Source organism: Scardinius erythrophthalmus (genome assembly GCF_964197995.2).
Source record: "Scardinius erythrophthalmus genome assembly, chromosome: 2".
NCBI classification, from domain to species: domain Eukaryota; kingdom Metazoa; phylum Chordata; class Actinopteri; order Cypriniformes; family Leuciscidae; genus Scardinius; species Scardinius erythrophthalmus.
In genome coordinates, this window is record NC_138222.1 from 41944337 (window position 1) to 41963211 (window position 18875).

General features: G+C 40.7%; 1 protein-coding gene across 2 annotated transcripts in view; it reads right to left on the reverse strand.

Moving 5' to 3' along the window:
• Positions 1-225: 225 nt before the first annotated feature.
• kcnc1a (potassium voltage-gated channel, Shaw-related subfamily, member 1a) overlaps positions 226-18875 on the reverse strand; it is a gene marked incomplete at both ends in the record, with an annotated part of 45083 nt that continues 26433 nt past the window's right edge. The window contains 3 exons of one of the 2 annotated variants that reach the window (XM_081355081.1): positions 226-365; positions 3992-4177; positions 17249-18179. In XM_081355081.1, the coding sequence (XP_081211207.1) occupies positions 226-365; positions 3992-4177; positions 17249-18179 (1257 nt within the window). Of the gene's footprint in view, positions 366-2084; positions 2213-3991; positions 4178-17248; positions 18180-18875 lie in introns of those variants that run through there. The other variant, XM_081355080.1, reaches the window with a different exon arrangement.

Here is an 18875-nt window from a genome sequence, read left to right on the forward strand (position 1 = left end):
CTTTCTTTTCTTTCTCAGAATCTTCTGTGAGTCAAGATTCTGTATATGTAAAGACAAGAAACAAGCAAAGCGGACAGAAAAAGAGAGGAGGAGACAGCTCCAGAAGACAAGGACCAGAGAACAAGACAATCCAGACCAAAGCAAACACAGCAGAGAACAGAAGGCAGCAGATCAGGAAGAAGACCCAGGGAGACTGTAACTGTAACTATACCACTGCTCCATTTCTTAGAGAATGGAGGGGATTGGAGAATGGGACCTCCGCAGGAGAACAGGTGGGCCGCAGGACCGGGTGGACATCGATACTACCTCGGCCAGTGTTCGGGCCTTGCTGGTTATGGTGCCCAGGCTTTGGGACTTTTGATAACCTTGGTTTAGTGGAGAGAAATGTGCACATGGCAGTTGCTGAGACTCAGAGGTTTTGTCTTGACATCTTTCAGTTTGCTCCACACAATGTTTGCTGCTATGGGTCAGGTTTAAAGGGTTTAAGATTGCATGCAATCTCTGCGTGAGGGCATGCACAAAGATCGGCTGGTTAGTCTGGCATTAGAGTGAGCAAAGAAGGCTGTGGATTGCAAGGCAAAAGTTTGAAGTAGAATTTAGCAGTTCGCAGATTTGTTGATCTAGAAATTCAAATTAACTCATAAATTTGAAATTAAGGCAACTGAGAATCCAGTCCATTGATTTGTCAGGGTCAGACCCTCAGTTTCAGGCACTTTTCCATAGTTTAAATTATATCATTTTGAGTCATTTTGACCAAAATCATTTTGAGTACTGTATATGCACAATGAAAAAGGAAAGTCTCTGCTTTCAAATGCTATAATTATAATTATTTAATGGTGGCTGTCATGAAAACTTTGTTTCTTTTCAAACTTGTTTTTCCAGAATTAGGACATTTATTCAAACATAAATTAAACAATTAAGACATCAGTAACATAAAAACATAATGCATTTATAACACATTGAATATATTTAATATATTTATGATAAAATTTTTCTAGCAAGCTACAGACCATGAATGAATTTCCTGAGGAAACTGTATCGTCTGGTGACATGAGTCGTTTTGTTGACATCTTAAAACATTTATTGGGCGATCACTTGAGAGATGATACTGATAAATTGTACTGTATCAAACCCTCTCTGATGTTCATTCATTTTTGCTTATTTTTTGTGCTACAACTAGTAGTAAAAAAGAAATTGTCAGTTTACGTGCATTCTGTAATTGTTTGAATTTTTTAATAAAATGTACATAATTTGAAAGCAGAAGCTTTTTTATTAAAAATAAAGATTTTTTTTGCTTATCACATTTCTCCACTAATGGCTCATTGCGACATTTGACTCAAAATGAAAGAGGGTGTCTCATGTGTCAGTGGTGTATACATCATCTCATCATATTATTTGCCTTTGTGCAAAACCAAGTCTTCACTTTCTCATCCAATACCATACAGGCATCAGGACAGATTGCGGCAAGGACCGTAGGACTGTCCCAACACATGCACAACATATTGCTACAGAAAAAAACGGCACTCCGAAAAAGCACTACATGCACACACACACACACACACATCTCTAAAAACACTCATAAACTTACACAAACATATATAAAACACAAAGACAAAGAAACATATTTGTTGGGAACAGTGTGTGTAGTTTTGCTTGGTGATGATCTTGTGGTGCTTTTGGCTGTAGGTGAGATCTGGAGTCAAACAGAGCATGCTCACACAGAGCAACATGTCATAAGACACAGACAGACAGCGTTACTGGCTAGAAAATGATCACAGGACAAATTGGTGGGCGGTAGCAGGAAATTCTTTTGAATGTGATCAGAAATAGCAGGTTTATGTTGTCGTTGTAAGTGGTGTAATTGTTGTGGAAAGTTCACTCTGTATGCGATCTGAAGTCTATGTATAAACTAGAACAGTGGTGTCAGATGATATGAAAACGTGTTGGTCTTAATATCACTACATTTGGTGATGTTAATTGACAGCCTGTGAAGCTACATAGCATGTAGGGGCCTTTTATTTATCTAAGGCTGCTGTGAGCGATTTTGAACGCTATTGTGTAAGACAGCGAAACATGGATGGATATCAGGTGGTGACCCTGGCATGGCCGTCTTCTGGGCTGTGCGCCCAGCCTAGCTGCAGCAGTGGGTAACCCTGTGTGCCATGCGTCGGGCCGGCCGGCTCCGCCCCTGACCTCCCTGAGAACATTCCGGCTATGAGCCAATCGGGTAGCATAAGGAATACGGGAGAGAAGGAGAGATGGAAGGAGGTACAAACATAGAGACAGACCACAGGCATGTACAGTGGTGGAAGAAACAAGTAAAAAAACAAACAAACAACAAAGAAAAACAGAAAAAAGGGAGTATTAAGGTTGGCCCCAGAAGGCAGCTGTATGTGTGTTAATATGAGTTTGACGTAATGCAGCGTGGTGTGGGAAAAAAACGTATTTACATTATGTTAAAAGAAGATTTGAAGAAATGTGGTTTGTGGAAGGATCTGAACGTGCAGGGAAGGGACTCTATTGGAAACTCCCTGTCTCATCTTATTTACATTTGAAAAATGCTGATAGTAGTATTTGAAATATAATAAAATAACTAATGAAAGTTAAACTTTAAAGGGGACCTATTATGCCCCTTTTACAAGATGTAAAATAAGTCTCTGATGTCCCCAGAATGTGTATGTGAAGTTTTAGCTCAACACACCCCAAAGATAATTTTTTATAGAATGTTAAAATTGCCACTTTTGTGTGTGTTTCTTTAAATGCAAATGAGCTGGTTTCAGACCCTTTTCTAGAAGAGGGCGGAGCTTCAAGAGCTCATGTAACAACAAAACAGGACAATCTCATGCACTAACAATGTCAGAAACTGTAGAACAGGTATAGTTTAGTTTAATTATGGTTATAACTTATGTTGTCATCTTGCTTTTATCCACTATTAGTACAAGCCTGTTGTAGCGGACCTGATCCGAATAATTTTTTTAAAGTTTATTGCACATCACACAAAAGATAAAGCGTCCGTTTTCACTCCAGAAAATGATCGTAAGAGCTGAATAAAACACTGTACAAGAAGTACGCATTAAAGTCTTATCCAAAAACTCTCTCTCTGCCTTGCATTATCATCAACATACACAGCGAATTACACAAAACCACTAGTTACAATTAACAGTAACCAAATATGCCTTTTCGGGGGGGGGCACTCTCCCTTTCATTACTGTTGTGACCAGCATCGCTCCGAGGACTATAAGCTGGATCACGAACAGTTGGTACTGATCCATCCTTGAGTAATTACATTTTTACAAAACCTGTGTTTTGTTTTTTTCCTTTGAATTGAGCCTATACGGCCTGGAGAAAAAAGCAGACAGTGTACAACCCACTTAGGGCGGGTCTATGCTAATACGGCAGAGTCTGTCAACAGTCGTGGGCGTGGCCTGTGCAATGTGACATCTCTTTTCCCAGAATCTGCAAACAGCTTGTTCTGAGACTCTACTTGATTTATAGGGATAAAAAGTGGGTGGATTTTAATCACTATAGGGTGGTTGTGTACACACACTGCCAACACACATTTATGTTTAAACACCATGTAAAAGTGAATGTTGCATACTAGGTCCCCTTTAAACAAAAGATGCGGTTTGTGAGGCCATATACTTTATATAATGTCTTGTTCTGACTAAAATCTGAGATGGCTGAGGAAATTTAAGAATAAATTTGGTCTTTTATTTCATTTGTGATAAAATAGCAGCTTTGCATCATTATAAACTGTCTGTTGTGGGCGCGCTCTGCTTGTCTGTATGCTTGGACTGTCTTTATTTACTGTGTAATGCACCTGGTATATACATTTGTGTATGTGTGTGTTTGTGTGTGTGTGTGTGTGTGTGTGTGTGTGTGTGTGTGTGTGTGTATATATGTACAGTATGTATGTATGTATGTGTGTATGTGTGTGTGTGTGTGTGTGTGTGTGTGTGTCAGACAATAGCCTCACGCAGAGGTTACATACCCTTCCTCACTCGGGTGCCCGTGTTTGTAGATCGTCTGCCGACGTTTAGCAGAAAACAAGGAGTGTCTCCCCGTGGCTCATTTGGGTTAAAGATATGGCCGTCCTCAGGAGAAAGGGTTTGGTCTATGTGGGGACAATCCTCATTGGCCAGCGCTGCTTTAGCTGCATCACCGTTCACTTTGGGATCTTCAAACACACAAGCACATGTAAGAAGAACATAGCAATGGCGATACATCAAGACTGATGCAAGCGAGGACGGGAGAGGGTTATGGGAAGCCCTGCTTGTGACATGGATGTAAATATATGTTATGAATGCTTGCATTTATTAATTTAATTTGTGGTTTAAATAAGGGACTATAAAGCATACTCATTCAACAACAAAAGCAATGTTAACCTGTTCTCCTGATTACAGTGTTTCATGAACTGATAAAATAATAGATGCAGTTGTAAATCATATTGTTTTGTATTGGATAAAAATGGCTGCTAAATCCATAAATTTTAATAATATAATTGTATTCCACGTTTTTACCCATATATTTTTGTATGGGAATAAATTTAGCTGTGAATTAGTTAAAATACAAAAATCTCCTAAATGCTAGAAGCCTACTGCAAAAACCTAACACTGTGTCCTAACCAGACGCGATGTGATAAGATTCCAGCGACAAATAATTTGTCTGTTCACACTAGACGCGACGCGACTGCGAGATGCGTCAAAATCAATCAAATCCCACAGCCAATCAGAACAACGTATGGGCGGAGTCTCGCGGCGAGTGCACAGCACCAGAGAGTAATCTTGACGGCACTCGCAGTCGCAAGAAAATGGGCTACGTAGGCCTAATCAAATTCACAAATATTACACCATTTACAGCTACAAAGCTGGGGGCACTAAATTATATTCAAAGTCACATTACACGCTTTTAACATTAAATAAAGCACATAAACAATACCTGAGATAATCATTGCCACAATATGTGTTTGATGTTCCAGAAAAATAGAAACCATTTCTAAAATAGAATCGTCGCGTGTTGCCGTCGCAGCTGGTTAGGACAAAAACTCCGATTAACATGGAAAAGATCCCTTTTATCGCACGTCGACGCGTCACGTGTAGTTAGGACACGGTGTAAACCTCACTTGTTTTCAGCATTATATTTGACCAAACAGCAGGGTGCAGCTCTGGTTTTGCTCCAAAAAAAGTGAGGTAGATGCATTGAATTATAGCCCCTAGCCACGGTGTAATATAAAGAAACAGCTCATGGCAACCTGCCTTTTCACCTGTGAGCTCTCTGGCAGCCAGAAGCTTCTGCTCAGGCGATTTACGCCTCATCGATCAGACCTGTGAGAAGGCAGAGCACTGCCAAAGCTCCTCAGAGGAAAGAGCGCAGTGAACTATCATTTCTCCCACCTGGATTTTCCATTGTATCTCTAACATTGATTGAAGCAGGCTCTTGCTAACATATTACTGTAAAAAAAAAAGCATTTATCAGCAAGTACGGCAGGCTTCAATTTTACGGTTATTTAAATTGGACAGGAGTACTGTTGGCATATTAGATTGGCTACATTTCATTATGGCCTATTGATAGATAGTACAACATACCCTGTAGACACATACGCACTATGGTGTATATTACCACGGTGACTCAAAATATTATTGATACCTACTTAATATAATTTATTTATCCTAAATATAAAATAAAAATTCTGTCATTTACCCACTGTCTTCCAAAGCCATACAAAAGTTTTGTGATGAACAAACTGAAGCTGAATCAACTGGAAAGATTCAAAAGAATGATTTGTTCAACAATTGGACTCTGTTCCTCCCACAAATCTATCATTAAGCTTCTGACATTAAGCCACTTTCATAATATTTTATGATACAGCCCCAGGTTTTTTTCCATTTTCATTACAATAAAAAGAGCGGTCAGGATATTCTTAAAAACTAACTGAAGAAAGTCATACAGGTTTTGAATGACATAAGGGTGAGTAAACGATGACAGAGTTTTCATTTTAGAGAACTATCCCATTAATTGGTGTTTTAATTTCCTTTAGGTCATAGTCTTAAAATAAAATATGAGGCTAAGCATGATTCAGGTCACATCTTGTCATTTGTAAGTTCAGCTCTGCAACTGTGAATAGAGAATAGAAAATTCGAAGAAATTTCAAAGCAGCATATATGTGTAGGCCTATTGGTATTTTGTTGTGCGTTTATTCATGGTTCATGGTTTGCGCACATTTATGAGCTAACAGCACACAAATACTTAAAAGCATACACAAACACACACACAACACACACACACACACAGGAAAAGTTGTGAAGTGATGCAAGCCTCTGTGATGGAGAAGTTTCTGAAAACAAGGAGGAATGACGAGATGACTCATCTTTATGAATAGTCTGATGAACAGGCATTCCTCTCAGTCTCTCTACTGTTGTTTCTCTTTCACTTTCACACTGCAGGCAAAAAGTTTCTCTATGATGGCCATTTAAAAATTAATCAACAGTTATTGTATTCTAAGAAAAAAAATCACGCAATAATAAAGTCTCTAGTATTTCATTATATTAATAGATATTTTATGGAGTGACTGGTGACATGGCATTTACAGCTCAGGTGATTGTGTTTGTGAAGTTTAGTAATTTGCATATACCTAGTATATTTTTTTCTCATGTAAAATGCATTAGAAGAAATATCAGAAGTATAATTTTTTTTTAAAATTGCTTACACACAATTTCTGAAACTATGGCTCCATTTCTTGAAACTCTACACACAAACCCACAAAACATGCACACAACATGCACAACATAAGACATATCTTGCAAAAGCAAACAAAATTAATTTAACTCTTCCAAAAATGGTGTTTTTGTGTGGTAACTCTACACACAAAAATCAAATTATTAGCCATGTGTACAGGAGTTTGTCACACGTACAGGTATGTGCACAAATACACTGTATATGCAGTATGTAAGCACAATTAATGAATGTTACAGTTATTGAATTGAACTGAATCAACACCGAAGTAACTTGAGATGAATAGACTATTTGTTTGTTAGAGCTGCTTTACAGCAGAATTTGTTTTGAATTCGTTACTATTGTTAAGCTGATGTGAAACAATCTATATTGTAGCTTGTATGCATATTCAGTATATGTGACCCTGAATAACAAAACCAGTCAAAAGTAGCATGTGTATATTTGTGGTAATAGTCAACAATACATTGTAAGGGTCAAAATTATCAATTTTTCTTGTATGCTAAAAATCATTAGGATATTAAGTAAAGATCATGTTCCATGAATATATTTTGTAAATTTTCTACCGTAAATATATAAAAAAAATATTTTTGTGAGTGAATGCAGCAAAATCGCGAACATAAATGGACAACTTTAAAGGCGATTTTCTCAATGTTGCACCCTCAGATTCCAGATTTTCAAATAGTTGTATCTCGGCCAAATATTGTCCTATCCTAATGGAAAGCTTATTTCAATTTTAAAAAATGTACCCATGTGAGTGGTTTTGTGGTCCAGGGTCACATATATATATTATATGTGTGAGCTCACGGTGTGAGGTCGCGCCTTTTCGAGGGGGGGCGTAATGTAACGATTATGTTTGTTCTGTCTGCACCCGTTCTTGTTAGTCCTAATTAGTTTAATCTTCCTCCACCTGTGCCTGTTTAGTTCCCTCATTCACCTTGTGTATTTGAAACTATACTCGCTGTTCTGTTCTATCCTTTGTCGGTTATTGTTGAATGTCATGCTTGTCTGCATGTTTGTCACCAGTAAACTCTTTGTGAACTATTTTCTATATTATTCTATAACTATATTATTTACTCCAACAGAGTGGCAAAGAAGGCACTATCTATTGCAGCTGACCCTAGTCATCCCTTTTCCTGCCAGTTTAAGCTACTTCCCTCAGGCCGTAGGTACTCAATGCCCAGATGCAGGTCAAATAGATTCAGAAACTCTCTTATCCCGTCTTCTATCTCGATTTTAAACAATTTGTCAGAACTGTTTTAAATGTATTTCTTTACTATTGTGCTTTAGAGACTGTGGGTATTCATTGTTATGCTGTCTTGTTGTATTGTTGTGTGTCCTTGTGTTTATCTGTTGGCTGTACAAATAATTGCCCCTCGGGGACAATAAAGTTACCTTGACCTTGATCTTGATTCAGTCTTCTGTATCTTCCTTCATCGGCGACCCGTGTGTGTGTGTCGATATTTTCAGTTTCTACCTACACTGCATGTTTGAATGCTGATTACTGAACCTGTATGGTGTTTGGTGCTGCTATGCCTGACTTTGCTACCTATCGCAGTCACATTTGTGATGTCACAACACATGAATAGTCACAACACATGAATAATTTGTAACTAGTTAAAAATTTATGAAATGTAGGGGAGAGCAGGGCACAAAGTAACGCTTTTTGACTTTCTCAGTTTGTGTAAATCTACTTATGGTTCAGAGTATTTATTTTTTCCCACATTAATTTCCCACATGTCTAGTAAAATTATGTGTTTTTGTTTTATTAATACAGTACATACTTTTTTCTTGATATACCCCGAAAGAATGGAAGTGAAATGTGACAACATGCCCCATAGGTGGGGTACATTGTAACATGTGAGGGGCACATTGTAACATGACCATATGACAGCTTAAAATGTTATCTGATCGGATAAAAAAATATACAAAACAAACTAAAATATTTTCTAAATAAAATACAATTAAAAAACTTTTTCAAATAAAATAATGGCAATTTTTAATAATTAAATATAAACTCATTTTTGAGTTTTGACTACGAACACATGAAAACACAGATATACAACATAGTTCAAAACAAATAAATAATTAGTAATTTCTGAACTTTGACTCTCAGTCTTTATTCACCTTTTTCTCACGTTTTCTCAATAAAATTAATAAAAGTATAGGATATAATAGCATATTTCTAATAGGGGCAGATTGTAACGCAGTGTTACTTACAACATGCCCCCGCCTGCACAACTGGGATTTAAACCCTGCTAGGGTGTCTTCTGCTAGTTAGCGAAGCATTAAAGAACTATCTCAACTGTTAAATAACATATTGGAGATTAAAATAATATCAGATTTGTCTTATTTTAAATAAACACAAAAAATAGAGATGAAAAATTAACTTAAGAAATTTACTTTTGCTATGGTTTAATAAATGTCTATGGATATCTTCCAAAAAAAATAATAATTTTGGCGGAATTTTTTTTATATATAGTGTTGATATGGCAATTACTAAATACACAAAGTTTCGTCATCCAAGCATGTGCGGAAGTATTTAAAACAAGCGTGTTACAACTAACCCCGTGTTAGGTTGTGCCCCGCGGTCCCCATATAAGAATATAACAGTACCAAATGAACCATTAAAAGTAACTAAAATCTCAAAGGCTTTCGAGACATTTTGTTCAGCTGGTTAGTGTAGAAAATTCATCCAATAATGATTCTCAATTCAACATTGTCTCTTCTAAAAAAAAGTCTGTACAGTATGTGTGGTTAAACATAGCATGTGAATACAGGATAAAAAACAAATCCAAAGACTTCTAGCTGCAGACTGCATGTTATCTCCTCAAGCAGGAATCTCCTCAGCTCTAATTCTGTGTGAATGAGAAGGACAGATCTGCTGGGGCCTCGCTGCTAACCATCAAATCCTTCTTTTTCTTCATCAATCTCCTCACTTTCTGAACTTTATCCATTCATAAACCTCTATCATATGAATAACAGACATAACGTTTAAGCATCAGTTCAAATCATTGGCCACACGCATACATACACGCATGTTGTTCTGTACACACAGTTCAGTTGTTTATGGATTTCTGGGAACAACTAAATTCTACAACCAAATTCAGTCTTGAAAGATTCATGTAGTGACAAGCAAATATACATACATAGCATCTTCTTTCCTACGGCTGTGACTGAATCCAATTAATAGCAACTATTCCTTGGAATACACAGGGGTGCTGAAATATACCGAACCCAAACTACAGTATATATTTATGATACATATGACAATATTATTTCAGATCTATGAATGACACAATTTACAGCAGCTCTTAAAATATCATTAGGCTGGATGTTAAGTGTGAGTGGAGCATTTTGAATAAAAAACAGGGCCAAAAGCATAATGATAATTACACAACTCATATTTCTCAGGAGACCTCAGATTTAGAAATAACTATACGACAGGGATGGATATAGGCACTGTCTATAAAGGACAGAGTGTTGACTCATCTCAAACAGTAATTCTCGCTGTGTGAGTGTGTGTGTGTGTGTGTGTGTGTGTGTGTGTGTGTGTGTGTGTGTGTGTGTGTGTGTGTGTGTGTGTGTGTGTCACAGAGCTTAGAGTGTTTGCTGTGTTTCTCTGCAACCGTGGCCAATTCAACAGATGCTTTCGCTCTATGTCCTGGTGATTCTTACGGTTCTCTGCCCAAAGTCAAATGGATGGAGCTGATAATCAAGGCCTTTGTGCCATCTGTAAACTCATTTACAAGAGAGAGAGAGAGAGAGAGAGAGAGAGAGAGAGAGAGAGAGAGAGAGAGAGAGAGAGAGAGAGAGAGAGAGAGAGAGAGAGAGAGAATAAAGGAAAGGAAGAACATCTTAAAATTGTTTTTATGTAGAGATTGTTAGAATATTTTCAATCCAGTTGGCATGAAGACCAAAATTGAATTGGTTTCAATATGTATTATGTGTCTCACTCTCATCTTAAGTCTAAACAATACAAATGATGCAGATGAATCCCTAAAAAAAAAACACCAGAGACATTTTATTTGTAAAATCCAGAGAGCCAATTAACAGTAGGTCATGCATTGATTTATACTGCCTTCATCCTCAGACCATCTTACTGTGTGTGTGTTTTTGCAGTACCGTGTGAACGGCACAGGAGTCGTGCAAGGCGAGTGAATGACTGCAGCTCATTGCAGAGTGCGATTCCTATTGTGTGGTTACTTGGACACTGTTGCCATAGCAACAGGCTCTAGTGCAGTGTAAAAATACAGAGAATGAAATAATAAAGAGATTGTGTGAAAACCCATCCTTTCACTTCATAACAAAGATTTGTCTTAAACTAACAGGACAGAATGATCACGTATGTAAAGACTGGAGGAAGGACTCTCCTAGTATAAATAGCTGACATAGTTGAGCTCTTAATAGTATTATTATTCATTGAGTGAGTTCTCAAAGTTAAGTGTTTTTCACAAACTCTCACAACAAAGATTTTTTTTCCTGAGGCCACTGATCCACCTTAAATGCTAAAGCTAGAATGGCCATTCACTGATACAGGACCAATCCAGTGGTTTTCAAACAGGACTTCTCTCTTTGTTGAGCCCCTCACAAAGGGATTATATATATATATATATATACAGGGTTGGGGAGTAACGGAATACATGTAACGGCGTTATGTAATCAGTAATCAGTAATCAGGATACAAAAATCCAGTAACTGTAATCCGTTACAGTTACGTCAAAAAACGTAGTAATCAGATTATAGTTACATTTTGAAAAAAGGGGGAATACTTTCAGGATTACAATGGGATGTTCGCTGTCTAGGTAACGTAGGGGAACTCCCACTGCCAACGCCCCATGTAGAGATGCCAACCCCACTGCCAACGCATCTTGTAGAGATGCACCGATTGATCGGCTGGTGACCGGAATTGGCCGATTTTCACGTGATCGGCCGTGACCGGCGACCGGCCGGTCAGTCTGACAAATGCCGATTGTGTGCCGGTCAAATGCACTCGGGCGCCGCATGATTAACATCGCACAACATCAGCATCACACATGCACACATGTAGGAAACCTCGTGAATTACGTCCGTTCAGCCCGCAAGCGCGTATTTTTCAGCGTGCATGTTAATCGATGAGTGCTTTCAGAGCGGGAGCAGGAGCAGCGCGTGAGCGTCAAGCAGGAGCGTCGCGAGGCGAGCAGTGAAGCGCGTGTTTCGGCGCCGAGTCTATTTGCTGCACTGCTCGCGCTCAATTAAAGGGAAAGCACACTTTTGATGGATAAAATAGCCTAAATAGGGTTTCACAAAAAAGCGGTTACAGAAAATGTACCCATTTAAACTTGTTTTATTATTCAGTTTGTACAAGTGATTGCAATAGGCCTGTGTGTGAGTGCTTTGAGAAATATCTTTATACTGCAAGGCTATTTATTTTTTATTTATATATTATTTTATTGCCATTCCCTGTTTTCATACAGACGTTTAGTTTGCTAAATACATATATAAAAAATTATTGGATATTGAATGTGAAAAGGAAATGGTTCTTCCATAACACTGCACTTTAGATGTTTGAATCACCCACACCTGGAGTAATTTATAGTTCTATTTTATAGCGTTTATCTGTTCAAAAAAACCGAACTCGGAAGTGGCGTGATACATACAACAAGGAATCCACAACAAACACTGAACCAGCAAGGGTATAAATACACAGAAACTAACAAGGTGAGGGGAAACAGTTGAGCGCAATAATGACGGGGAACACCTGAGTGCAATGATCGTGATAGTCAGACAGGATGATGGGAAACGCAGTTCATGATGTAAGTGACACCGGGGAAGGAGGACATCTACTGGACAACCGGGGAACACAAACCCAACACTGTGACATAACCCAGGCGGGAGGTGGAACGGTGGAGGATCAGGGGGAGGGATGGGGGGCCAGGTCAATGAAGGGAAACAGGAACAGGGGGTGACGGTCTAGCCAGCGGCCAGGGCAAAACAGACAGTCCATCGGGCGGCCGGGGCGAAGACGACAGTCCCTCGGGCGGCCAAGGCTCAGGAACTGGAACAGACACCACCGGCTCAGGAACAGGAACTGGCACCATCGACTCAGGCACTGGAACTGGCACCACCGACTCAGGCACTGGAACTGGCACCACCGACTCAGGCACTGGAACTGGCACCACCGACTCAGGCACTGGAACTGGCACCACCGACTCAGGCACTGGAACTGGCACCACCGACTCAGGCACTGGAACTGGCACCACCGACTCAGGCACTGGAACTGGCACCACCGACTCAGGCACTGGAACTGGCACCACCGACTCAGGCACTGGAACTGGCACCACCGACTCAGGCACTGGAACTGGCACCACCGACTCAGGCACTGGAACTGGCACCACCGGAACTGGCACCACCGGAACTGGCACCACCGGAACTGGCACCACCGGAACTGGCACCACCGGAACTGGCACTGGAACTGGCACCACCGGAACTGGCACTGGAACTGGCACCACCGGCTCAGGCACTGGAACTGGCACCACCGGCTCAGGCACTGGAACTGGCACCACCGAATCAGGCACTGGAACTGGCACCACCGGCTCAGTCACTGGAACTGGCACCACCGGCTCAGGCACTGGAACTGGCACCAACGGCTCAGGCACTGGAACTGGCACCACCGACTCAGGAACAGGAACTTGCACCACCGACTCAGGAACAGGAACAGACACCACCGGCTCAGGCTCAGAAACAGACACCACCGGCTCAGGCTCAGAAACAGACACCACCGGCTCAGGCTCAGGAACAGACACCACCGGCTCAGGCTCAGGAACAGACACCACTGGCTCAGGAACAGACACAGGCTCGACAGCGGCCATCTTGTCAGGGGACACAGGCTCGGCAGGCGTGACGTGAACAGGCTCGGCGGCGGCCATCTTGTCCGAAGACACAGGCTCGGCAGGCATGACGTGAACAGGCTCGGCGGCGGCGGCCATCTTGTCCGAAGACACAGGCTCGGCAGGCATGACGTGAACAGGCTCGGCGGCGGCGGCCATCTTGTCCGAAGACATAGGCTCAGGAACAGTCTCTGGATCGGCAGACGTCCTGTGCTTCCTCCACGCCTGCAGTACCGCCACTGGAGGGGATGGCCTCCGGGACGACAGCGGGCTGCTCGGAGGGGACGGCCTCCGGGCCATTGGGGAGGCAGGAAGTCTTCCTCCTCCTCCTCCGCCTCCGGACCACCGGACTCGAGACCACCGAACCCGAGACCACCGGAACTGGGACCACCGGACTCGGGACCACCGGAACTGGGACCACCAGAACAGGAACCACCGGAACAGGCATGGAGGAAGTCTTCCTTCTCCTCCTCTGTTTCGGGACCACCGGAACAGGGACCACTGGGCTAACCTCTGGCTCAGATCTGGAACCGCTGGACAGTTCGGGCTCGGGGTTGAAAAAAGACCGAAGCGGAGAGTGGTGTTGGGGTCAATATCCACCACCTCCTCCCCTGCGGCCTCCACGGGTCCCAGGAAACCTGGCCAGACGGGTTCCCTCAAAAAATTGTCTATGGACAGGGGTGTTTACCGCCATGGTTTCCTTAGTCCTACCAGCCCACAAGGCAAAACACTCGAACAGCATCATACAAGGCTCCGACTCTCCAGATCGAGAAATCCCACTGCTGGATCTAGACATGGTGGATTCCTTCTGTCACAATCCACACACTGGAAACAGGGGAAAGATCCAATTTGCAGTTTATTTGGGATAATCTATACTCACAATCTAGTCCAGGCAAAAGGTCAAAATCCAATGACGCAATCCATGAACAAGAACAAACAAGACAAAGACAAGAACCGAACTCGGAAGTGGCGTGATACATACAACAAGGAATTCACAACAAACACTGAACCAGCAAGGGTATAAATACACAGAAACTAACAAGGTGAGGGGAAACAGCTGAGTGCAATAATGACGGGGAACACCTGAGTGCAATGATCGTGATAGTAAGACAGGATGATGGGAAACGTAGTTCATGATGTAAGTGACACCGGGGAAGGAGGACATCTACTGGACAACCGGGGAACACAAACCCAACACTGTGACACTGTCACATTCATATGTGAGTGTGTGTGGCGGATAGGCAACATCGAAATCAGTTCTTATTTACTTATCTTATTTACAGTTTTACAACAAAACTGAACTCAAACCAACATTAGGTAACATGGATACCAGTTGTGGACGAAGTACACAAATCAAGTACTTGAGTAAAAGTACAGATACTATTAAAATATTGTTTTTTTTCCGGTTTGAAAACACGAGGCGCACAGCACTGCCCCATCACACAGAACGAGCAGTGCGCTGCGTTTTTTATGTTGCTAGGCAACCACTGAAACAGCTGTCCCGTCAGTCAAGTAAATGTCAAATCAGCCTTTTATTAACTTTATTTACTTTTTGTTAACATTGTGGTTGTAACAGTTCGTGAAGTCGTTAAGCTCCTGGTAACCCGCGAGAGCATCACAAGTTTATCCTCCATCATCGCACTCTCCGGGCGTTCAAGCAACTGTAGCTTTCATCACTAAAACGGAAGGCCCGTCTCCCATAAACAGCGCTCAGAACGCTCACTGCCATAGCAAACCAATTGAAAAAAGGCGCCTCTCACTGCAAAAAACGCGTCAGGTGTGATCGGGCCCTAAAAGTGCAAAAGTACTTGATTTTTTAAAGTAGCCTACTCAAGTATTAAAAGTAAAAAGTACTGATTGATGAACCATATATTTATTCTATCCAGACAAGTCAGCACTGATAAGATGCATTGAAAATGTATTGCTAATAAGAAAATGTTTTATTTTACTGCATACACTTATTATAGACTATCAAAACATTAAGCTCTGTTAGTTACTGATAATTCAAGTGTGCAAACTAGTGAAATAATATACCATATAGGATTTTTAAAATAGGGGGAAAAAATTTTGTGCAAATATGAGGAGACAAATACAAAAAAAATAAAAAATTACAGATGTCACATAGGGCAAAATGTGTTAACATTTAAAGAGGAATGCTATGCAAATAGCGGGGAAGATGTATGGATATTTAATTTGCATTATTTTATCTAAAATCACATTTAAGCATTGCAAAGCTTAAAAAAGCTTTGCCCTTTTACTGAAGACATATAATTTCATTGACAATAATCAATACTAAAATTTATTAGTAACTTACTTTTTGCATATTCAAGCTCCGACGATATCCTTGTTCTTGGCTCATTTTGACCGGATCGTTGAATCAGTGAGCTTAACATTGACTCAAGAACAGCTGCAAATGGATCAGTCCAATTCGATTATTTGTGAACCAATTTAACGTTCATTGGAAAGAATGAACTCGTTCACAAATCGAACATCTCTTTTGCGTCTCAGAGGGGGAGGCGATTTCTTCAGTTCAAAAGGAATGAGACGTTTTTATGTAGTGGAGTAAAAAGTACAATATTAGGCTTTAAATGCAGAGAAGTAAAAGTAAAAGTTTCCCGAAATAAAAAATAGTCTGATAAAGTACAGATACTTGAAAAAAATGTCCTTATAATCAGTATCCATCAGTGGTGAACATCAACAAAGTATTTCTACTTTGTAAGTGTCCACCACTGATGGATACTGATTATAAGGCTATGGTTTATTTTCTGTAAATGCTGAACAAAAAAAAACATGTTACTCCACACCCTGTCGTCCTCTAAAAAGCTACAAACACAAATACAATTGTACAGATAAGAAAATAGCACTCAAATGCTAAAAGGTTATGCACTGGGGAAAACACCTCTCAGGTGGATTGAACAGCACAAGCACCTGACAGGGAGGGCAACCCATGTGAAACTGCTTATGATCAGCTTTGAACCGTTTAATAAAGTTTTGCACAGCTTATGGCAATCACTTTGCATGTAGCAGCTCACTCTGCCACCTTTCAAATGAGTGACACAAACCAAACTGATCGATAATGAAATTCATTATTATGTTTTTACTCTAGATTATTTGTTTTATACTCTTCTGTGGAATTTTCACTTCCTCATAACCATTCAACTGCAGCTACTGAAAGCCATACAATCAAATATGCTTAATGTCACAAAAGGAAACAAAACATACTGCGTGATGACATTTACAGTAAATAGTAATTAGGGCAAGCTGATGGACAAAAAGAAAAGCAAGCTGTTGAATGAGTGTGCTCCTGTTTGTCTGGCTGGATATAATTGACCCTCACAGGAGTCTAATGGAAAAACATATAGATATGCAAAATGTTGCATGGGGTATTGGTCGTTATGCAACCATGGTGAAGACTTGTGTTTGTTTCTATGTGTGTCTTTGTAAAGAGGCTGAATAGAATGCAGTGCGGTGAGATTTTATAATGTCTCCAGATGGTTGATCTGTATTTGAACAATTCCCAAATGAGAGACTGTGATTTCAGGCAGGTCTAGAAACATGGTGAGGTGGAAGGTGAGTTCAATCTCATTTCTGTGCTTAAACGTGTTCTATGATATTAGTTCAGATGGATATTACTGAAACAAGTGTCCTACCTGCTCTGTTCATTTCCAAAATCTCCTCCTGGGCAGCGGGAGCACAATGGTCACTTTGTGGACTGTGGTGGGGTGAGTTCATGGTGGACTTACAGTAGTTAGGGGAGCCCAGCTGGGGGGCACGGGGAATATGCTTGTTCTTTTTCTTTGGTAGCTTCTGCTTAGCCATGGCTAGAGAGTAGTACATCCCAAAGTTATTGACGATAACAGGCACAGGCATGGCGATGGTTAGTACACCCGCCAGAGCACACAATGCACCCACCAACATGCCTGACCAAGTCTGAGGATACATGTCTCCATAGCCCAACGTGGTCATAGTCACAACTGCCCACCAGAAGCCAATTGGGATGTTTTTGAAGTGGGTGTGCTCGCTGGCGCGCGGGTCATTGGGATTGGCACCGATTCGCTCGGCGTAGTAGATCATGGTGGCGAAGATCAGCACTCCAAGCGCAAGAAAGATGATAAGCAGGAGGAACTCGTTGGTGCTGGCGCGGAGAGTGTGTCCCAGTACGCGCAGGCCCACGAAGTGTCGCGTCAGCTTGAAGATTCGGAGGATCCGAACGAATCGCACCACTCTGAGGAAACCCAGAACGTCCTTTGCTTCTGAACCAGAAAGCCCGCTCAGGCCCACTTCCAGGTAAAATGGCAGGATGGCCACAAAGTCTATGATGTTTAGGGTGTTTTTGATGAATTTCATTTTGTCCGGACAGAAGGTGACACGCATGAGGAACTCGAAGGTGAACCACACCACACACACTCCCTCGATGTAGGTTAGGTAGACCACCGTCTCTGTCTCCAGGTGAAACTTGGTGGTGTTGTCAAGAGCGTTAAAAATTGTGCGGTTAACAATGGGGTTGAAGGCCTCGTGTGTCTCCAGGCAGAATGTGGTTATGGACACCAGTATGAAGAAAAGCGAGGCAAATGCCACCCACTGCAGGAGAGAGAGAGAGAGAGAGAAGGGGTAAAAAATTAGAAGGGAAAAAACACAATGTTGATTTAAAAATCCTTTTGTTTGCATCCAAAAACAACTTCCCAAGGATACAGGCATGTAATACCTGTCAGTGATTTGCTAAGTGATTTGAATAGGTGTTTTTATTGTTTAGCCTAGAGCTGATTTAGACATACTAGTAAAATGTGTCAGATAAGGGCTACACTACCGTACAAAACTTTGGGGTTGTTATTTAAAAAAATGTTTTTGAAAGAAGTCTCTCAAGGCTGCATTTATTTGATCAAAAATACAGTCAAAACAGTAACATTGTGAAATATTATTACAATTTAAAATAATTAAAATTTTCTATTTGAATGTGTCACATGATGCTTCAGAAATCATTCTGATTTGGAGCTCAAGAAACATTTCTTATTATGATCAATATTCTTGTGAAAAACTCTTTTATCAGGATTCATTTTGAGAACTGTTTATTTTAAACATATTTCGTAACACTATAAATGTCATTTCTGTCGCTTCTGATCAATTTAATGCATCCTTACCAAAAAATGTCTTAATTTTTTTGCTTTTTTTTATTTAATTTTTTACTTCGATCAAAATATCCAAAAACCACTATAACAATGTTATATATTTTGTTGATTTCTGTACTTACATTATCCCAAATGTTTCTAAGAATGTTTA